Consider the following 24,038-nt stretch of genomic DNA (forward strand, 5'->3'; position numbering starts at 1 on the left):
ACTCTCTGTCTTTATGAAATGAAGATGATACTGTTGGCCGTACCTACGTCGCAGAGTTGTTCTGGAGATTCAGTGAGATATACACTTCAAAGTTTCCCTGTAACCAGCAAAAGCAAGTAGGTAATCAGGTACTCAGTTGAATAAACTTGAAAACTGACACCATGCACTGGCATATGGGTAAGTACCAACTGGTTTCCTTTATTATGAGATTAGGATTGAGATTTTTGTACTTGAAGGTGGGTGTTTGCCCATAAGAATCCACATTTCCAAATGCAATTAATCTCTTGTCAAAGTCCCTAGCCAATCACTGATCTGTTTTCTGTTTCTATAATTCTGCCTTTTCCAGAATTTTATACAGATGGAATCATATGAGCTAGGCTTCTTTCACTTAGTATGATGTATTCGAGATATATCCACATTGTTGAGCATATCAGAAATTCATTCTTTATTGCTGAGTAGTATTCCATTGTAAAGATATTACCACAGTTTGTTTATTCATCAGCAAGTTGAAGTTAATTTGGCTGCTTCAAGGTTTTGGTGATAATGATTAAGTCTGCTATAAACATGTGTGTATAGGCTTTTGTCTGAACATGACTTTTCATTTATCTTTGGTAAATACCTAGAACTAATATTGCTAGGTTGTATTATAAGTATATATTTAGCCTAATAGGAAAATGTCAAACTGTTTTCTAAAGTGATTGTACATCATTTTGAATTTCCATCAGCAACAAATGAGAGTTCCAGCTGTTGCATATCCTTGTGAACACTTGGTATTTTCCACTTTAAAAATTTTAGCTATTCTAGTAGGTGTGTAGTAGTATCCTGTGTGATTTTTAATTGGCATTTATCTAATAACTAATGATTTGGGCATCTTTTCATATGCTTATTCACTCTTTGTATATCTTCTTTAATAAAATGTCTGTTGAAATCTTTTATCCCTTTTAAAATTATTTGTTTTCATATTGAATTTTGAGAGTTCTTTATATATCCTGGATGTATACTTTTTTTTTAAAGAGGCAGCTTTATTTTATTTTATTTATTATTTTTATTAGCTTCTTTTTCTTTCTTTCTTTTTTTTTTTTCTTTTTGGCTGTATTGGGTCTTCATTGCTGCACTCAGACTTTCTCTAGTTGCGGCGAGCGGGGGCTACTCTTCGTTGTGGGTCACAGGCTTCTTACTGCAGTGGCTTCTCTTGTTGTGGAGCATGGGCTCTAAGCATGCGGGCTTCAGTAGTTGCAGCACTCGGGCTCAGTAGTTGCAACATGTGGGCTTTAGAGCACTAGGGCTTCAGTAGTTGTGGTGCACAGGCTTAGTTGCTCTGTTGCACGTGGGATCTTCCCAGACCAGGGGTGGAACCCGTGTCCCCTGCATTGGCAGGCAGATTCTCAACCACTGAGCCACCAGGGAAGTCCCATCAGATGTGTAAATTTTTAATTTTTTTTTCTCATCTGTGGCTTGTATTTTGCTAAACTTTAATTTTTCCAGTTATTTTCAAGTCCTATTCTTCAGCCTGTCACTGAATCTACCCTATTCTCTTTTTCACTCTGCATGTTTACAGAGATTCTTGGCTTTTTCAGGCACGGCGGGGGGATGGGAGTGGGGTGGGGTATGAAGATGAAAAGGACAATTGTCCTATTAACAGGGAAACCTTAGGTAGTTGGAAAGAGAGTCCAGATATCTAATCGTCTGTAACTCACGGGCTGATGTTCTGAGTACCATAAGGGATGCATAGACAGTGTGCTATACTACAGAGCATTGCCATTCATTGAGGTTTCTGGTTATTAAAATATTTTGAGCACAAACTCCATAAGAGAGAAGCAATAAAAGTTCTGGATAATTAAATTCCAGAAACTGACATAAAGTGGCTGCCCCCTCTACAACCCCATGTATGATCAGTGATGATAGGGGGGCTGGGGGATGGAAAAGGAACAGGCAACGTCTTTCTCATCTTGGTAAATCATAGTCCTCTAATCCAACAGTTGTGGAGCTAGAGGACCACGTCAGAAGTGATTAGCTTCACTGCCTCCACATCCCTGGAGCCCAGGTTACTGTAATTTTCTCTTTTGTCATCATTTGTGGTTTGTATAAGTAAAAGCAGAGATAACAAGTGGATAAAGAAATTCCATTCTTGACACTTGTGGAGGTGCATGTGTGTGTGAACCATCAGACAGCCTCAGGGGGCACAAACGTATTTCCCAATCCAGTCTTCATCTGTGCCATAATTATCATTAATATTTGTCACTCATAAGTCAGAGTTCCTTACCCTGTATAATCCTAGTCTCCCACTCTCATGCTCAACTAAACCATCCCACACTCTGTAATCTAACCCCAGCTGATTTACAGACCAGTTATGGTTCCTTTGCCCTCCCAGCCTTTACTTACAATGTTCCATCAGCCTGGATTCCTTCCTCTGTATCTGTCAGCACACATTTTATTCATTTTTCAGGCTTAAATCAGATGCTATCTCTTCTGTGAAGGCTTCATTGAACTCCCCACCCTCCCCTGCAGTCAGAATTAAGAGCTCCTTCTGCCCTCTTATGTCACATTGTATCTTTTTCTTTTTCACATTTACTTTATTTTGCTTTGCATTAAGATTAATTATTTGGCTGTCTACCCTCTCTAGATAGTGAGACCTTTGAGGGCAGAAACCATGTCTTCCCTGTGTCTTTATCTCCCCATTGGAGCTGATTATAAACTGTTGCATGTAGTAGGTTCTCACTGAGGGTTTATTGATTGAAAGACATGGCATAACCCACGGTTCCCCTTGCTTTGTGAACCAGACAGAAGAGGTGTCTGAGTGGCTGGCTGATAGTTGTAACTGGAGGTGACAGGGTGATCTGATGTGTCCTAAGCAAGTGCAGTCTTGTTTCCCTCTTGGCTGTGATTATGCTCTCCTGTCTAGAATAAGAAAAGGGTGATTTGATTTTGAGTAATAAGCAACCCGGTTCTAACTGTGTACCGTAAGTGCCTTCCATTGTTCTGCTTAAGGTGATTTTCTACCAGCATGAAATGTTCTCCTTCCCAGACAGTTGATAGAGGAGCTGAGTCATGTCTGACCATATTTAATAAGACAGAGGCAGCTAATACCTGAGGGAGCTGCCTTTGAGGACAAGCTGACTTTTCTGACTCCTCTGCTTTTTAAAAGTGGGTGTTGTGAGAGAAACTTGTGCATGAAGATAGCTTCAGAGTCTCCACTGGAAACAAGACTAGATGATGACACTCTATAATTCAGCCAGATGTGATCTGCCCCACTGCCTCTTGGCTGTGATATGTGTCTTCAGATGCTGGAAACTGCTAATCATGGATTTTATGCTCCTTATTAAAGAGACTCATTCAGTTTGTTCCACTTTCTATTAACAAGTGCCCACCCACTCCCACTCTTGTCCTTGAAAAACTGGCTTGATTTTATATTTTTAAGTTTCAGGCTAGAAAACACGGTTGAAGTTAGCACTGATTATAAACCCATCATATTATAGAGGTGGAAAGGGTTAGAGATCGTCTGGTTTTACTTCCTTGTATTATACATGAAAAAATAAAATCCAAGAAAAGGGAAGTTACTTGGCCACAGTCATGGTTAAATTTTAGACCCTGGAATGAGGCTGATCTGTGTTAGAATCCTTCTCTCTCACTTACTTGCTGTTGTTAAACGATAAACTGGGGCATATTGAAATTTTTAAATTTTAAGAGGGTATTTGAGCAAAAATCGATGCAAATTGGGCAGCATCAAACTGGACATAGTTAGGAGCACTCCACAGAGGGGAGCCAGGGGCAAGACTTCTATAGGGAAGAGGTGGAAGCAAGGCAAGGAAAGTATTTGATTGGCTACAGCTTAAGTGGTTGCATTAGTTGAGAAAGTCCAGTTGGCTGTTTGTAAGTGATTGTCCTTAGGTTTAAATTTTCTTGACCTTGAAGCATTCCAGTTTAGGTTTTGGTTTGCTTAAGTAGGCTTCCAGGACATTACAGCCACCCCAGTCTAATGGCCTCTTTGTTTAGTTAATTTAACACTGTGTAATCCTGCAGATACTCTTTTACTTGTCTAAGGCTCCTGTTTCTCATTTGTTAAATGTGGACAATAATAAAACCATCTGAAAGAGTTGTTATGCGACTTAAAAGAGACAATAAGTGTAAAGCACTTAATACCTGGCATATGGAAAGCATTCAGTATTAGGTGGTAATTATTATAATAATGGTGGTCTCACTGGCAGAGTTTGTGCAAGAAATCAGGTCTCCTGATCCTATGTTGTTATTCTCCATAAAGAATACTACTAGATGTACCTCAGGAACTCTGTTTAATGGCAAGGAAGTTTAAAGATATCTGTCTGACGATGAATTCTATGGTCAAAGAGAAGTCTCAGCAGTTAGCTGTAAGACAAAAGAACATGGTTTAAGAGGCTCAAGAATCAATGTGAATGGAGTATTTGAGGGAAGATTGTATATAGTCTCCAAACTAGAAGCCAAAGGACTGAGTATGATACCAGAGTCTTAGAGGATCAGTAGAGAGAGGACTGGTTCTGGAATCAGAAACTTCTACTGCTCAATAGCACTGTGAGCTTCCCATGTCACTCTCTGAGCCTCTCCAAACCCCCAAACGAGGCAACAACCCCTACCTCCGTGATCAAAGAATACATTGTGTCTGAAACTGCAGTGTCAAGTATAAATTATTGTGGACTCTGTTAACAATTACAGATTTATAAACTTTGGTGGGATGTGGGGAGGGAGGGGAAGTAGGCACTGATTCCTGAGTAATAAGTTTGGGACATTTTACTGACTTAAAGAGTATGAAAATAAAAAGCCATTTCTAATCAACCACCTCCATTATCACTTTCTCTACGAGGCAGGGAGCCACAGCATTGGGAGGCTAAAAGTGCCCAGAGAAGAGTGTCCTGACTTGACAGTTTTGCCTTGGGATGTATACCTTGGATAGACACATACACACACAAAACAGAGATATATACATGGACAGTTAAAGTTGTATGTTGAAGCTCCTAAAAGCCTTCTTGGTATGACTGCAGACCCATTCCCTGATCTAGCACCTATTTCTCTTATTTTCATTTTTCTACTTTATGGTAATTTTTTTTTTTTTTTTCAGCGTCAGAACACTGGCATGTATCCCCTCGTGAGTGTCAGTAGAGAAAGTGTGTATCACGTGAAAGAGGGCTGATAATAGTAGGGTTATTAGCTAAGATCTTCTATGTTTGATTTCTTGGAAGTGTTTGCTTTTGCTTCCTATATTGAAAATTTATTCTCCCATTTTGCTTCCTATGTTTCAAGAGCTCTGGAGTTCAGGAAAGTTGGTTTGTGTTTTCTGCTTTCTCTTCAGCAATAAATATGTAAGAGACAAATGTTCTCAACCCTATAGTGACTCAAGAAGCTGAGCATAAATATAAGCATAAAAATTCAACCTTTGATATGCCAGGAGAAAAGAAAAACAGAAACTGATGTAAGTGTGGTATAAACTCTCTTCTGTAATTAGTTTTATAGGCAGAAGTCATGTGTGATATGGGAAAAATAGCTAGGAATCTGGAAGGTTTCATCCTGCCTCTGGTACTAACCCAGTGTTTCACTCAGGCATTCCTTCACCCCTCTGGTCTCAAAGCCTAATCAGTATAATGTGTCCTGGAACTGGATGATTTGTAAGGCCCCCTTCCAGCTCCAACCCATAGTGGTTTTTCCAGATGCATAGTGGATTACAGGTGGCTTAAATATTCAGAAACTTGGACCGTGATTTAATCTTGGCATTTATCTTCCCAAGACCTTGATTCTCCCCTTGGGAGCTAACACTGTTCTCTTCCTGAGGGACCACTGAAAGCCCAGCCACTTGGAACCCCTACCTCGTGAATTCTTCCTACTGCCCCATCGTCATTCACTGCCAGATGTTTCCCAGACCCCATTTCTAATGCTCAGCTTTTGTTGCTTGCTTCACCTGATTTTCTCTCAGAATCTTTTGTGTTCTGCTTGTCGTTACCAGCCTTCAAGAAAAATCTACATGCTTGACACATTATTAAAATGGAATGAGACTGCACTGGCATTTCACAGGTGATGCCTCTCTTAAATGCACTGGCAGGATTGTAGCCCCTGTCTCTTCCCCTGGCAGGTGATGAAGATCTCAAACGCCCTTTTACTCCAGGCAATTTCCTGAGAATTTCTGAGGAAATTGTTGGCAAGGCTCACAAAATGCTCTTTTTTTTTTTTTTTGACTTTGTAGTTTATAGAATATGATTGCAAATCTTGAGGCATGGGAATCATATAGCTTTTAATTGAAAGTTGAAGGCCCCTGATGTACTTTCACTGAACAAGCCCCCCTCGCCCTCCATCTGGGACGTGAGACGTGGGGATGGAGGGTTATAGAGACATTTTGAGTATGTGGAGGGCTTTAAATTTTCATCATGGAGAAAAGTGATTGCTTGGCTGTCTTTACTAATTAAGAAGTTGGTTTATGCTTAGCCTGCTTTCTACATTTTAGGACTCAAATTTAATTTTGGATTTTCTGTCCTGGATCTGGTAAAGTGCAATAAAAACTCAAAAACAAATGCACATAATATTTTTTCCTGCTATCTTTCCAGGTCTTAATTCCCTCATCTCTGAAAATCAAAATAATAATTGTAGCTAAAATGTATTACATTCTTACTATGCACCCAAGCGTATAATACCACATATACGATCTTCTGTACCCCTGTCAACAGGTCTGCTAGGTAGGTACTTACATTAGCTTCATATTTTGCTTCATGTATTATTACATGTGAGGAAGCTGGGGTATGGGATCTTTCTTTCCAAGTGCCATACTTATGGGCAGCATTGCCACCTACTTTACTTGAGTATCAGCCTCAAGGATAAGACCCACATCCCATATATCAGCTTCTTCACCTGTAAAAAGAAAAGGAGGAGAATTGGGCGGCTTGATTATGTAGAACGCATGTAGAGTTACCCCCTATGCTCCAGTGTTACTGGTATCTGTTTCAATCTTCCTGGATTTGCTTTTTTTGCTTATTTCAACCTCTGTTTTGAAGGAGAATATACTATTGTGCTATTTACATTCCCAATACCAACTGGGAATGTTTGTGTAGATACGCATTTTACTGGAATGTTAGAGTAGACAGAACGTGACATTTGGACTGAAAAGAAGTGATTCTATGCTTGCCATTCATGAGCTCTATGCCATTCATCAAGTTAGCTCTTTGAGCTTAGTTACCCCATTTGTAAAATGAGAGGATTGTTCTAAATGTTTTAAAACTCCCCTCTAGTCTAACACCCTCAAACACTGTGTTAGAGGTGAGTCCCCATAGGTTAAATGATAACATTTGTTGGGCCACATTTAGTTTGAAATTGTCCATACTCAGTTTGGAATCAAGAAAGAGAGGAATATAATATTAAGTAATATAATATTAGGAATATAATATTAAGAATTAAGAATTGCTCACATGGTTAGCAAGTAGCAGAATGATTTGAAATGGGGTTGTCAGACTCCAGAGACTCCATAGAGAAAGTAGTTTCAGGATATGAGTTTCAGGTTTGGTCACTCCCCACCTCTATCATATATTGTTAGCCCATCTCTCAGACATGTCTTTTATCCTCTCTTGGCTTCATTCACCTCATCTGTAAAATGGGGATATTACCAGCTATTGTACTGGAACAGAAGGCTACCACAAGATCTAAGACCCTTGTGTTCTGGGATTCTATGATGCTGCCCAAAATACCTTTACTTCCAATGCTGAGGATCTGTTATTTGTGTGGAAATTTGAATGCAGAGACCTTGTTTTTTTTGCTACATTTTGTTTATAGCCCTAGCACTCATAGGACCCTGAGTAAATATTGTGTGATAATGAAAATGAAGAGAGTGAAAGTTGCTTGATTATTATATGAGAATAGTAATTGGATATTTACATCTTAATCATGGATTAGAAAAAATTGCTTGGGGAAAATAACATAAAAACCAGCTAATGACTGCTTAGAGTTTCCCTAGTGCACTGTGCCACACTTGACATAAGCCCGTTTACTTACTGTCACAACAGCCCTGCAAAGAAAATCATTCCCTTCAGCCATATGAGGATGCTCATTACAGTGATTTTTTTAAGGAAAAGAGGCAGCATACCCATAATCCATTCTTTAGCCTGCTAACCCCTACTGGCACTTTGGTGAGAGAAGCGAAGCCTTTTCTAGGTAGCTAGTAGATGATGCTCTTCCATGTTCCTCCTTATTATGCACAGAAACAGGAAGGGTGGTTGTTGGACCTTTCTTGGACCTTAACTCATGATGATGAAGGGTCTCTTTGTTGGTGCTGCAAGAACCAGTTGGGAAATGACTTGATGGAGACGAAGAGTGAGCCTGAAGACCTTCAGCAGCTCCTGTAGACCTGAGAACTGTAAACATTTCTAGAGCACACATGGTTTTTTCTCAAGTCCTCTGCAACAGGGAAAACTTCGTAGAAAGTGACACTCATGTTCACAGACTAAGAGAGGAACAGCTACATGGCAGGACTGAGTGAAAACCAAACTGTTCATAGACCCTAGAGTTCTGGTCCTATAACAATAATTAGACTTTGAAAGATCTCAACTCTACATCATCCTTCAGATGATTTGATTTTGTAGCTTTAAGTATCACCTACTTTGGTATATGTTTTGGATTTAAACTTCATAAGTTTGGTTGTTTTCATCTATGAGGTTTCATTGTCCCTTTTCACCTCTTCCCATCTTTATTTTCATGTTTGCCTGGTAATGACTTTCTCTACTTTTTTTGTTTTTCATTGTGAGGACTACCACTTCTAATTGATATAAAATAATGGTCTTTAGGTCAGTGTAAAGATAAGTGCCCAGTGTCACAGGGAGGCATTGTACACTATCTGGAATAAAACTTGTTGTAGCAACAGACCCTAACAACCTCTGCAAAGCTGAAGCTGTAACTTGTGGATCTTCACCCTCCCACAACCCACTTTCTGAGTTTGGCATTCTTTCCTTATCTGGCAAATCTTATCATCTGCTCAAAGCTAGTTCTTATTTTTTTCAAATTACCCAATCAAGAAATCTCCCTTCTTTGGTGGGAGTAAGGTATGTCTAATTATCTGGTCCAGGAAAGCCATCTGCCAGTTATTAGCTCAGTATTGTTGAACAGTACAAGCAGCCTGAGGATGTCTGATGGGTGCTCACAGCTACTCCAGCTTTCCTCCCCCACCAGGAACTTCTCTCTCTCCTTTTGATGGCTTAGTTGACAACTATTAAATTTCAGCAACATTTTCTAGTCCTTTGAGTAGCTCTCCTCTGAATAAAACATATCTAAGTTTCAGTCATCTTTTTTTCCACGGAAATCATACCCTAGGAAATGCAGTTCGTAGTTTTTTTTCTTTTGTTTTTGAAAACTGGTGGTTAATTAATAGGACACTGCTAGAAAAATATCTGGATAGTTTTAGTATTTTTTCCACTGAGGAACAAAAAGGAATATATTTTTCAATGTAAATATTAATCAAAAACCTAGAATCATGGGGTGGATAAAACCTCACAAATAGTTCAACAACCCACTTGTTATAAGAGATGAAATAAGACATTTTTATCAATTAGAATGATGATCAGCTGTGAATAAGGAGACAACAATACATTAATACTTCCCCAATGTTGATGTGCATAGGAATCAACTGGGGATCTTGTTAAACTGTAGATTCTGATTTGGTAGGTCTGGGTGGGGCCTGGAAGTCTACAGTTCTGACAAGCTCCCAGGGGATGCTGATGATGGTAGTGGGTCATGGATCACACATTCAGTAGCCAGGATATTAAAAAATACATATTTCCTGTGTAAAATCTAGAGGTAGAAAATTCAGGGCTGATAAGCCAGCTCCATAATTATTCAAGGTCCCATCTCCATTCACTTTCACATTCCTCCATCTTTAGGGTGTGGCCTTCATTCTTATAGTCCATACGGTAGCTCCAGCTGTCACATCCATGTTCCCAGCAGCAAGATGGAAGAAATGGGATGGTAGCAAGAGCAAAGGAGACATAGGATATGTCAGGGTTTCTCAAGGAAAGTTTCTGGAATCTACCACATGACGATTTCAAACATATCCCATTGCCCAGAACTGTCACCTGACTATATCCAGGTGAGAGGAAAGCTGCAGAATATAGCCTTTATTCTGAATGGCTATGTGCCCAACTGAAAGTTCCCATGCACTAGAAAAAGAAGGGTGTGGGGACATGCTATATGGGTCATGTTTAACAGTCTTTGCCATAGACCTGGAGAGAGGAAATCACCCTCAGGCTTAGTCTCTGCTCTTCCATTAGACTTAGTCTCTGCCCTCAGCCTTAGATAGAATGTGCTGATGGGTGTTAAGGTGACTTCATCCACATCGGGTTCTAAGATGGGATATTAAAAGGGCCTGCTTCTCATCTCAACCCAATCTCAGGACTACCCTGTCTACCCACACCTGTATATACTATACTATACTATACTATACTATACTATACTATACTATACTATACTATACATCTATACTATACTAATGTAATGAGTATAATCCTGCCTAGAAGGCTGTTTTAACACTTGATTCATTCATTCTACCAGCTATTTTCATTTAGTTAATTTTGCATCTATGTCTTTCTTTTTCCAAGATTGTTAACCTCTTGATGGACAAGGACCCATGCAGATCCAGCTAATATGTACTGAGCTCCTTTCATATGTCTGGCCCTTTGATTTTGAAACATACAGCACTATAAGATAGGCATATGACACATGGAGAATCTGAGTCTAAGAAGGGAAGCATTTTCTCCAACGTCATATGGCATGTAAGTGGCACAGGGAAAATAATAACATACAGAAATTAATTCCACCTAGGTCTTCCAATATTTAAAAATTTCCTCTTCTTTTTTTTTTTCCTATACCTGAGCTTCTTGAGTTCTTATATCTGCATGTCTCTCTACCATAGCACACAACACAGCAGGTTTTCAGTAAATATTTAATAAATACAAAAATATGAGTAGCTTTCCTGTGGGAAATACCTTGCTTTGAATGTGTGAACATAGAGTTGGGACAAGCCTCCCAGATCTATGTTCAGGCAGCTTTTATTTGTGCTACCACTCAGGCAAAAGTAAGTCAATTAATCTCTCTGTCTTCACTTCCTGGCATGTAATGTGGGAATGGGCATGAAAGCCCAAGAGGGTGCTGTGAGATTAATTAGTTAAAATGTATACCCTGCTATATAAATGCTAATTGCTGTCAGGAGCGTGGGTTGGATTTTCCAGTGACTTGGCTTTGCGACGGCTTTGCACATTTCCATTAGTCCTCTGTGGCACCAAGCCCCGGCCTTAAGAAATCCTTTGGCTGAGGGAAATGATGACTTTGTAGTTCTCCCGTGATGAGGGGCCAATTTAGAGAGGATTTCCACTATGGAGTGAACTGGTTAAGAAGGGACATTTTAAACAAAAAAGTAATTTGTTGTGCCAGTAATTCACTAAATTCCCTTTGCTGTTATTAGAGACAAATCTGTTTGCATAACAGCCTTTTCCCCAGTCTTTTCTTCGGCTGGTGGCTGCAGTGAATCATATAATTAATTTGGTCTTACGTGACACTCCAGCCCGTTGCCATAGATTTTATTTTTATTTGTTCATTGAATAATTTACAAAGCTCTGACAAAATGCCCTCAGGTGGCTGGCTAGAGAAAGTTAAAAAACCCGCAGAACTAATTTCAAATGGGCAAACAAAAAACTCAATAAAAATCATACCATTTTTGTTAATGTTCATGAATACTAATATGTGTGTTTTTGGTCCCTATTATAGAGGAGTCTGATTCACTTTATAGATATATGCATTTGGCCCATGAAACATTCTGTAAGGGAGATATGTAGCAGGTATAATGATGTCTTTTCCCCTTGACCCTGTATTGCATTTAATTTGGTGAAAAAATATTGTCTATGGAATTAGCCAAAAATATTGATTGACCTGTATTTAAATTTTAGTGTGTAAGGGCCTTTAACATATGCTATTTTAAAAATAACTCTTTTCTGCTCTTGATTTATTGTTATGTTATGAAAGGAAAATTCTGGCTTCCTTTATTAGTCAATACTAGTCGCTATAACAAATTATGTCCACCAAATGTCAGTGGCTTAAACGATAGAGATTTGGCTTAACACAGTCACAGCTCTTTGAAAGTGAGATGGCTTTCCTGAGAAGCTCTGCTTTGACTGATGGCAGGAATCCGGGCTCCTTCCATCTTGTGATGCTGCACTTTTCAAAAATTTCTGGTCTTCAAGGACTCCATGGAAGGGAAAGAGAAAGCACCAAAGATTATGCTGGGAGTTTCAAGTTGTACAGCATCTCTGGCCACACTCATTAGCCAGAACCAAATCACATGGCCCCAACCCAACTGCTAAGGATATGTAGGTTTCATATGGGCCGAGGAAAAGAAAACAGGACTAATGAACATTTAGCCAGTCTCTGCCACAATCTACCCCAGTGATCACCAAAATTCCATTTCATACTTCTTCCTAAATTGGTCTGCTTGAGTACATGCTTGTGGTTGTTATGTCACACTAGCTCTCTTTTTCCATCTCCCTTTTCACAATTAGCATTCTCCTACTTTACAAAAGAAAAATCCAACTGTCACTTATCATCTCTCTTGGTGTTAATTATTGTTCAGGGCCATAAAGACTTCCCAAGGCCAAAGTAACAATTTATATCCTCGGTATCTGAAAGTCTCCTTTAATCAAGGTGACGTTAACCCCCAGAATGGCTTCCTCCTTCTCTCCAATTTACCAGTGTTCCTGTTAAAAGCGAGCCATGATATCAGAACTATGTTCTACTGACCCAAGTTGGGGTGATCTGAATTGAGATATATTGTTGAGTGGGGTTGCAAGGAGAATGATATTTTTCATTTTATAGCCTTGCCTCTAAAATCATTCAAATTTGAGCAAATAGTTTAAAGTTCTTGACAGAGAGGTCTTTAGGAACAGCATAAAGAAGATTTTCATGAAATACAGAAGGCAGTAGCATCTTATTTCATCCAGACAACAAACTTAATATAGTGCAGTTCCAGACTCCATCAGCTGCCAACTGTCTCCCTCTGTCTCTTTCAACTATATCTTATAATTTAAAAGTGAATGAATGTCCTGCCAATGCATATTTATACAAATTTTGGAATTAAAAAACAAAATCAATACTTATTTCTCACAGAAAGTAGGTATGATTAGGATGGTTTGACACTGAGAGGGACTTTGCCAATTGTATTGCACAGTGGATATTTCCTTCCTTCCCCCTTCCTTCCTTCCTTTTTTTTTTCTAATTAATATTTTAATTATTTTCAAAGCAAGTCATGCACGGAGGTATTTTAAGGCCAATATATTAAAGGGGATACGAAAATAATTGTATTCTTTCTGTCATAATTTTCCTCCACTCCTACTAGTTCTCTTCTTCAGAGACAACCACTTTTGAGGATTTTATTTATTTTTTCTGGCATTTTCTATCTATAGTTTGCTAACCAATTTGTGTATATTGTTATTTTTCATTTGGTCAATGCTATGTGTTATCTCTTCACTTTTTAAAATTATAGTAAATAAGGACTCTCTAAAGTGCTATCCCCTTGGCTTTCCTTACTCATACCTCTCTATATAATATTACTGCAATATTTGGTTGAATCAATAATCATTCAATTAATATGTCTTCAAATTTTAATGAACTATGATTATGTTACCTTTCTTATTTTTTGAAGTTATGAATTGCCTTGCTTTCATATGCTTACTCTAATTAGTATCCTTTGGTAACCATTTTCATACTTTTCAATTACCCTTCAGCATCATTTTTCACAGTGCAAATCTAATCAGATAATCCATCAGTTACAATTAATTTTTCTTTATTGGGGGTTTCCATTTTTTTTCTATCTACACTGATTTACCACCAAGCCCTACTGCATAGCTGCTTTCCTGGGATATCCTGCATTGTTATTCTGGGAATCCCTTCCCCTCTCTCTTTAATTGCATCCCCTATTCCTTGATCTCCTGTTTTCCTTTTTCTTGTTTTTTCTCTCATTTTGTTGGCACAAATCTCCCAGAAGCTTCTTGAAAAAATAGCACATAGGATATAAAATTACTGAGTCTTTATGTGTCTGAAAATGTCACTCACACGTGATTGTTTTGTTGGGTTTAAGGTTCAAGATTGCAAATAAATTTCCTTTAGATGCATTGCTTCATTATCTTCTAGTTTCCAGTCTTGTTTTTGAGAGTTGCAAAGCCATTCTGATTCCTAGTCTTTTGTATGTGACTATTTTTTCCTCTTTCTTACTCGCTGGTAGTTTATATAATCTTTTCGTTTTCCACAGTTTAAAAAAATATTTTTGTGGTGTAAGTCTGTTTTCATCCACTGTGTGGGGGCAATTGACAGATCTTTTTTAATTTAGAAGGTTATGACTTCAGTTCTGAGATTTGTTTTTGCTTTGAATTATTTATTGGAGAGTTTTCTTTTTATTTTCTTTCTTTTGGGGATCCTACTATTGAGATGTTGAGACTCGTGGACTGGTCTAACTTTCTTGTCTATTTTCTGTTTTTCTTTCTACTCTACTTTTTAGAAAATTCTCAAATTTAACTTCCAAATAAACCATTTATTAAATTTTACCTTTCTTCAATCATGTTTTTAATTTTAATAAGCTTTTTTTTCTCTGAATATTCCTATATCATTCTGTTCTTGCTTCATGAATATTAAAGTTTCCTTATCTCTCTGAGTATGTTAATGATAGTTTTTTTTTGTTTGTTTTTCTTTAAAAATATTTCTTTTTCTTGAATAATCTTGGTTTTATCAAATTTTCTTTTACAATGTTTCTTTGGATGTTACCTTTTATAGTAGAGATTTTTCTCGGATGTCTCCTGGGGCTGTTTGTTCATATTTAAGAAGAAGAGATTAAGAAGCTGATTAAAAATTATAAATGTGAATGTGGGACTTGTTAACCTTGAGCTTTTCTATTGGATGATATGATGATATGGCTGTACAAGTTGTTTAAAAAAAAAACAACAAACCTCTGATACTAAGATTGTTAGATCTTTCTTCTGAAAGTAGTCAGATTTTCTAGAGAAGAGTCATTCATTCTCCTGCCTGGAGAGTAAAGGTCTGGCTGCTCCTATCCTTGGAGCACAGTGAGAAAGGTTCCTGAGTGCTAGGAGGGTGGGGTTGGAACCAAAGATGTCACTTTTTGACATAGCGTTCATCCAATTCTCCTTATTTTACTGTCCCACCTATGTGCTTATTTTTAAGGTATCTGGTTGCATTTGCCAGGATAGGATAGATTATTCATATTGGTAGTAAGCAAATCCCAATTCTCTATGACTTAAAATAGCAAAGCTTTGCTGTGTGTCATTCATATAAAGGGAACCAAGCTAAAGGAGTCTCGACGTCTGTGCTTTCATATTTGCTAAGGCAGAAGAAAAGGAAGCATGGTGAAATATACTCTGGCCCTTAAAACACTCAACAAAGGTGACACTCAGTACATCATTTTGGCCAAAGTGAGTCACATGGTATCCCCTTATTTCAGAAGGGCATAAAAGTACAATCTTACAATATGCCTAGTAAGAGAACCCAGAAATATTGAGTGTATGGCACTAGTGATTACTTATCTTGATACTGACAGTTTCTCCTCCTGGGTTTTCTCTGCATTCTGCATTGCAGATTGGTTTGTTCTCCAGCTCTCCCCTCTTCATTTAGGATTTTTCGTTTTAAATGTGCTAAGCTGGTCACCACTTGTCCATTTGATGTTGCTATTATCTTTCCTCTTGTTATTGTTATTACTTGGGTTTACATTTTGAAAATTATTTTAGTTTTAGTGGAATTTCATAAAGGAGTGAAATTGGATGCATGTATTCAATCTGACATGTTTAACTGAAAAAACTATGGTTATAACTTGCTGTAAACTGAAGGAGCTAATTCTGCAACTATGCAGTTTTAATGAAAATATATTTAAAGAACGTTATGATAGATGTTTAATAAAAATATTTTATTATCAGTTTCTATTAATGTGAAAACACTTTGATCTTTCCAGTTCTTTCTTGTGTATTGGATTTTAAAACATGTTTCTGAATGAAGCATAGAAATTGTAAACAATGGGAATTTGTTGATTCTTGGAAAAGTCAGTTTGTTAGATTTCCCAGAAGTCTATTATTTACTTAGAAATGTATTACTTACTTACAAAACATTTTGCAAGTCATAAAGCTTCAAATTCTTTGCTTTTATCAAAATTAAAGTAGTCACTAATTTAGTTGTTCTGTTAGCTATCTGCTTATGCCCAAAACGTTGCCTAGCAAACAATCATAAACTTCATTTAATTTATTACACATGTATTATTGCTCATGAGTCTATAGGTTTTCTGGGTGGTTCTGGTGACATAAGCTCAGCTCAGCTGATATAGGCTGAGCTTGCTCTTACGTCTTTGGTCAGCTGTAGAGAGGTCTGACAGCTGTGCTTCTGGAGGGTGTAGCTGTCAACAAGGGTGCCTCAGCTCTACTACATGTGGTCTCTCTCTTATTTACTAGGAAGCTTTCTTGTGTATTCTAGTCAGTTTGGCTGTCTAATCTAATACCAGTGGACACACATGACTAATCCAAATTGATATGTGCAGTAAGTGTAAAATGCACTGAATTTTGAAGAGTTATTACAAAAAAAATATAGGGGCTTCCCTGGTGGCGCAGTGGTTGAGAGTCCGCCTGCTGATGCAGGGGACGTGGGTTCGTGCCCCGGTCTGGGAAGATCCCACATGCCGTGGAGCAGCTGGGCCCATGAGCCATGGCCGCTGAGCCTGCGCGTCTGGAGCCTGTGCTCTGCAACGGGAGAGGCCACAGCAGTGAGAGGCCCACGTACCGCAAAAAAAAAAAAAAAAAACAGAAAAATGAATATAAGTATAAAATAGCTTATCAATATTTGGGATGTTTTGGATATATCTAGTTTAACAAAATACATTATAAAAATTAATTTTACCTGCTTTTTTATTTCTTTAATGTGGCAACTAGGACACCTAAAATTAACTATGTAGCTTGGATTTTATTGCTATTGGACAGTGAAGACCAGGGGAGAACTGGGAATCTTAGAGGGTTGCCATTTCAGTTACAATTTTCTCCTTAGAATCTCTTTTGTCCCCAGAGGAGTGAAAGAGTACATGATTTCTTTTCCAGGTGAGATTCTCCCCCATACCTTGTAGGGTTCAACAGGATCAAGCTATCAGATCACACTGTTATCCAATAGATAGTCAAAAGATAATAAATGAATGAGGGGAATTCTCCTCACACCACAGTTGTCTATTACATGCATTTATTAGAAAGAGGCTAATGAATATGACCCGAGAAGAGGGTCTGGAAAATACTGGGGTATCCTAAAGAGAAGGTGTGTTCTCTGGAGATGAGATGACTCCTCTGCCTTTTCTTTCTTTTTGACTGTTCCAGAACGCTGTGATGACTGGGGACTAGATACCATGAGGCAGATCCAAGTGTATGAAGATGAGCCAGCTCGTATCAAGTGCCCACTCTTTGAACACTTCTTGAAATATAACTACAGTACAGCCCATTCAGCAGGCCTTACTCTGATCTGGTATTGGACAAGGCAGGACCGGGACCTTGAGGAGCCGATTAACTTCCGCCTCCCTGAGAACCGCATTAGTAAGGAGAAAGATGTGCTCTGGTTCCGGCCCACACTCCTCAATGACACAGGCAACTATACCTGCATGTTAAGGTAGCCTGACCCTTGTGGTGACTTTCTCTTTTCCATTTCATTCCTGAACCGTTTTCCAAGCGATGCATGGGCTGTGAAGGTGGGAAGGGGAAGAAGGAAGCATGTAGAGAGATTTACACTTCACCTCATTGGCTTAGCTGAGGTTAGCTGAAAGAGATGTGCAGAGAAAACGGTTGAGCTTCTGAGAACATTCTCAATAAGTGGTTCCGTTTCAAACCTGACATACATCGGGGTTGTCTAGAGGTGGAGGCTTCTTCATTTGTTCCCTTTCCCTGACATGAATCTGCCTCCACGTCTGCCTCACCTGAAGGTATATCCGTGTCCCTGGACAATGAAGAGGGCAGGCAGTAGAACCCATTCGTATCTGTTATTCTTGGCAACTTTTTAAGTACCTAGCACAAATAAAGCCTCAGGATGGCGTATAAAGGAAAAAAATATCTGAGAGGCATTAAATATACTTAGAACAGGACTTTTCAAACTTTTCCACCAAAATTTCCCTAAAAAGCAAATGAATACCAAATCTCTGGGAATCTAAGAATATAATCCAAAGCACCCTACCATTACTGCAAAATTTCTTTCAAATCCACTTTTTTTTTCTAAAAGTTCAATTACATTTTGCATTTTACTTCACAATATACCAGTTTTCCTTTTACAACAGATTAATTTTGTTTTTCCTCTGGAAAAAAAAACCTTGAAAAAAGTGAGGGTCCTTCTGAAAAATAACCATTTTAAGGCTTAGTACTTTGGCTACTTTTTTTCCTGAGGTCCCTTTTTAGCTTCCAGGCTTTATTTTATTTTTTAAACTCTCATCTGGGTTGTGAATTTTTTTTTAAAGATAGTTTCCTACTATTTAATAGTACATTGGCTTTCCTAGGTCTTCCATAACAAAATATCACAGACTGGGTGGCTTAAACAATGGAAATATGTTTTCTCATAATTCTGGAGGCTAGAATTCCAAGATTAAGGTGTCAACAGGGTTGGTTTCATTCATCTCTCCTTGGCTTGTAGATAGACATCTTCTCTCCATGTCATCACATCATTTCACCACTGTGTCTTCTGTGTCCTAATCTCCTCTTCTTATAAGAGCATCAGTTATATTGGATTAAGGCCCACCCATATTACCTCATTTTACCTTAATTACCTCTTTCAAGACCTATCTCCAAATACAGTCAAATTCTAAGGTATTCAACTTCGACATATGAATTTAGGGTGGGGGGACACCATTCAGCCCATAGTGATAGAGCTGGATGACATAACAATAACAGAAGAACATAACAGAATAATAAGTAAGCTCAGACCTTCTTCTGAATGCTCCTTGTCTCTCATGGATGTTATAAGTGTTCTTTGATGGAGAACTATGACTATGTTTTGATAAATTTAAACAATGTTATGATTTAGTGAGAAAGGACTTCTCTATCACAGAAAAAAGCATATTGATCACTGTGGTTTGGGAGTCCCTTGTAACCTCTTCAGTCCTTTCTGAGGCTTTTACCCCTTCTATTTAATTTTGTTGGAGTTAAATCTAGACTGGGATGTGAACTTCCAAGGAGCCTGAAATACTCATGTGTCCATTGTTTATGCCCTAATACAGCTTTGGTATCTATACCCACACAATGAGAAAGCTGGCCTAAATGTTCTTTGAGCTCCTTTTCATCTTTGGCAATTGTTAATCTAGTAACATTTCACACATACACCTTGACAAATACCTGGGGAAGAGTCATCAGTAGCTTTCTGGTTGACCTTGGTCTCTACTATGCATTCTAGTGCTTCAGTATCTCTATTTTTTTTTTCCTTATCAACCCACTACTTCTTTAGAGCTCTCCTCCAAACTTTTCCAGCCTTCTTTTATATTATAGGAACAGGGCTCATGACTGTCTAGGCCTGAGTATACCTTTAGTGTCATTTATCAATTTCCAGATTGCCATCTCTTCAGTTTACCTGTCTGCCTATCTTCTAAAGGAAATTTGAATTAAACTTACATGGTGGCAGTACCAGGATCTTCCCATTGTCCTGTGGTGATTCCTAAACTGAGAATGACCTTAAACTGAACCATGTGAAATCATAGGTCTGATGTCATTAAGAAAATAAAGTTAAGATTAATCCTCTAGGATTCTACTGCTTGTATTCTTGCTTCAGTACCTCTATTAAGATAACATCCAGATTTGACTTATGGAGCTGGAAAAGTCAGTCCATTCATTGTTCATCACTTGATTTTATAGTCAGGAAATGTATCTTATTAAGCTGAAATTTACCTTCTATAACTTCCACCTATAGGGTACTTCTACTTAGAAGACCTTTTGTTATCTGTAGGTAAAGATTGTGCCTGCCACTCTCCCTTTTCACCTTATTACCATTGTCATAAGTCATCCTTAAACACTCTCTCCTCCCATCCTGGGGAGGGTAATGAATTCTCCCACACTTTCCACTGGATTGAGTCTTAATTAATGAGTTATTGAGTATGTAATATGTCTTAAATAGAAATCACAAAAAGGGGTGGACAATGAATGACCCATTTACATATCACCCTAAAAAATCACTTATTTTTATTATCTATACTCCCTTTATTGTTCATGTATCCAACAAATATTTATTCAGTGCCTACTGAAAGTTTAGGCACTGCACTAGATGCAAGAAATAAAAGAAAGCACATATGGTCGTGACTCTGTTTGAACTAAGATAAATTCAATCAAGGAATTGTCCAAGGTGCTGAGAGGATGAGAGTACTAATTTAGATATGGGGTGTGTAGAGAATGACATAGACCTCCGTGTGAAAGGTAGTGTGATAGGAAAAGAAGAACCCTCCAGGCCAATGAAATGACTTACACAAACATTAAAGGTATACAGTTCCCCACCATCTTTTTTTTCTTTTTTTAAAATTTTTTTTTTGATGTGGACCATTTTTAAAGTCTTTATTGACTATTTCTTCTGTTTTATATTTTGGTTTTTTGGCCACAAGACACGTGGGATCTTAGTTCCCCAATCAGGGATCAAACCCACAACCCCTGAACTGGAAGGCAAAGTCTTAACCACTGGACCACCAGGGAAGTCCCTCCCCAGCCATCTTAACATGTTTTATGTGTTTGTTAGTTTTTTCCTTCATGCTTGATTTTTTTTACATATGTGTACAATAACTTTGGATGGCTTAACCATGTTTTTTTTTTTTTTTTTTTTTTTTTACAGTCTTCCTTTTCATAGGTTTTTCTACTGATTCCAATATCTTCCTTTCTGATATAGCACAGGATGGGCATTTTTGATCATGTGCTCTCTCTATTCTCACTTTTCCTACATCTATCATGTGAGAAAATCTCCAGAAATAAGATTACAAGGGCAAAGGCTAAGGCTTTTAAAAATGTTTTTGGAAACATATTTAATTTTCCAGAACTCGTTTATACCATTATCAACCATGAGTTAGTGTGCTGTTCTTACCTGTGCCTTACCAATACTGAGTGTTATTAAGAATGTTTTAAGGGTAAAATTAAACATTATATATATGAATATACACACACACATACATATGTATGTTTAGGAACATATCTAAAAATCTAAATAGTTTATCAATAGTAGCTAATTGTGTCTGATTTTATTCTTTTGTGTCAGTTGTTATAGGAAATACCTCCATAACACATTTAATTGTTACATGAACTTAATATATAAATAAAGTCTCAATGCACAGCAGTACTTCACTTAGCTCATTTTAATGTATTTGCTGCATCAAAACAAATGCAAATGAGACTGCCCATTCATTGCATATTTTTCTTTTCAGGAACACTACATATTGCAGCAAAGTTGCATTTCCTCTGGAAGTGGTTCAAAAAGATAGCTGCTTCAATTCTCCCATGAAACTTCCAGTGCATAGATTATATTTAGAATATGGTGTTCAGAAGATCACTTGTCCAAACATCGATGGATATTTTCCTTCTAATGTCAAGCCAACCATCACTTGGTATATGGTAAGCAAACTAGAGGGCAGTTACCCTCTCTAAAATGACAATGATTATTTGTTGAGTTAATATAGAAACTGAGATTTTTCTCATCATCATTTCCTCCTTAATAACTTTATACAAATCTTTTACTGCTTCCTCACTTTGTACCATTTTAAAGGAAGTGGTGAAGATGCTTTGCATCAACCCACCATGTCTTAAATTACATTCACTGGACTACCAGAACTACCTTATTTCTATTAACTTCCTGTGAAATACAATTTGAGAAATATTGCCCACTTCTACTTACTGCTGAGTGAAGTCAGAAGCTGCTAATTCATCTGGTGAATTTCATCTCTTTGGTTAATAAGTACTGTATTTTATTATTTGTATGTGTTTTCACGTTTGCCTTCCTTTGTGGGCACAGTCTATCTGTGGTCTATTACACATCTGAGAGCTTTGGAAAGTATTTAATCAAAATATGAAAGTGTTGGAAGATGACACTTGGGGCAGCAGCATGGTTTTCTAATCTCTTCAAATATCCACCTGAGCCAAAGCCAAAAAACTCCTGAAAAACATTTAAAACAAAACTCAGTGACAAGTTATCCATAAGAATCACTTTCAGTAAAATAAGTGAGATAAATCACCAGTACAACCCATATAGAATCAGAGTCTATAGAGAAGGAAGCTGATGGAAATAATATGGCATCTGGCAGGCTCAAGAACAGGAGAAACCCAAAAAAGCCAGTGGGTGAAGCAATTTGAGAATAGCAGCCGAAATTTTGCTCTCTAATAGAGAGTGAGTCCAAGCAGCCTATAGCAAGACATTTTGAAGGAATTGGAATAGTTCTAGTGCCTCGGAACTCTGAAAAACAACCACCCACACTGAGGAAAAACTGCTAGGAGTGGAATCAAAATAAACAGGATCAGAGTAATGTAGACGAAGGAAGGAGAACCTGCTGAGAATGGAGGAGCAGAACAGAGTCAGGAAATATCAAGACTGTAGTTTTGAAGAAGGATCTCTGTGAAATTGGAAAATCCTGCCAAATCCTACAGCTCAGAGAAACTAGTTTTACATAATAATGAGCAACAAAAAAATCAAGGTAAAATTCCATTCAAAGCTGTAAGAAAAAAGGAGAATAAGAAGCAGAATAACATTTCTATAGAAGAAAATAAAAGCATTCCAGAACGACCTGTTGCAACCTACTGTTTCAAAAATTGGCACAAAGACATTAAGAAGTGATGCAAAATGAGAAAGAATAACAAATAAAAATTAGAAAATTCCAAAAATTATACAGCTCAGTAAAAACTTAGAAGAAAATTAATTATTTCAGAAATAAATCTAAACTAAGAGGAGCAAACAGAAAATAAACACAACAAATAATACCTTAAGATTAAAAGAAAGTGGAATGGAGAAAAATTTTTGATCAAAAATAAATGATGAATAAAAATAAAAAGGTTAGAATGGATATACCAATATCATATAAAGTAGACTCTAAGATGATTAATATTATCAGAGATAGAAATGAATTTTCAGAATAATAAAAGGGTCAACTCATCAGGAAGGCATGAAAATAATAAAAAAGTATATATGCTTAATAACAGTGCTTCAAAATACATGAAGGAAAAGTTGACAAAATTAAAAGAAGAAATAGACAATTCTACAATCCTAGTTGAAAATTTTAGTATCTGTCTCTGTTTAAGCCATTAATGAAGTGACTTAGGGAGCCAACTTTAAGAGTTTTCCATTGGCCAAGGATGGAAGAATTTAAACTTTAGTAAGGATATTAATTGCAATAGGTTGAATCTCATGAATTAAATTTAAATCCATAAGTTCATAATGCTATTTCAAAATATGGCCACATTTGGATGAGAATAGGAAATAAAAACTTTACTTTGAAAACCGGTAAGTAAAGGTGAAAAAAGCCAAGATTTTATTCTGCCTTTTCTATAAGAAATGTATTGATATATTGAGTAATGACATAGTGCAGGGAAGTGTACTTTTATAAAAGTATATAATCACTTTGCAAACCCCAATGAATTACTAAATCTAAGCATTATGCCTCATTGACTGTTAATATCATAAGGAGAGAAACAGCCACTTTTCTTCTGATGAAAGAACACAATATTACCTATAATTGTGCCAAATGGATTCAATCTGAGTCTGATAAAACCTTTGGATCCTGCTGCCATTTTTGCAGGACATATAGAGAACAGAGGAATGTATTGATCTGCACCATGAGTTTGCAATCAGCAAAATCTAAATTGTGAGACACACTACAGGCCAAATGTCTTGTGTTAGTCAACAGATAAATTGCAAAAAAAGAAAGGCATAGAGTGGGAATGTATAGATTAAAAGAAACGTAAAACATTTAAAACACTAGAGTGGATGAGAATATAGTATCTAAGGACATATATGAGTGATAAAATCGTACATGGAAACAA

At 37.4% G+C, this 24,038-nt stretch overlaps 1 protein-coding gene across 2 annotated transcripts in view; it reads left to right on the forward strand.

Annotated features, from left to right (window-relative positions):
* The window catches only part of IL1RAP (interleukin 1 receptor accessory protein), a gene marked incomplete at its 3' end in the record, with an annotated part of 125,077 nt that overhangs the window by 60,411 nt on the left and 40,628 nt on the right, over nucleotides 1-24,038 (forward strand). For both annotated transcript variants that reach the window (XM_081234399.1, XM_081234400.1), the window contains exons 3-4: nucleotides 17,388-17,673; nucleotides 21,437-21,623. In XM_081234399.1, coding sequence (XP_081090525.1) covers nucleotides 17,388-17,673; nucleotides 21,437-21,623 — 473 coding nt within the window. The remainder of the gene's footprint in view (nucleotides 1-17,387; nucleotides 17,674-21,436; nucleotides 21,624-24,038) is intronic.

This window comes from Mesoplodon bidens, assembly GCF_964165515.1.
Source record: "Mesoplodon bidens genome assembly, chromosome: 5".
Lineage (NCBI taxonomy): Eukaryota > Metazoa > Chordata > Mammalia > Artiodactyla > Ziphiidae > Mesoplodon > Mesoplodon bidens.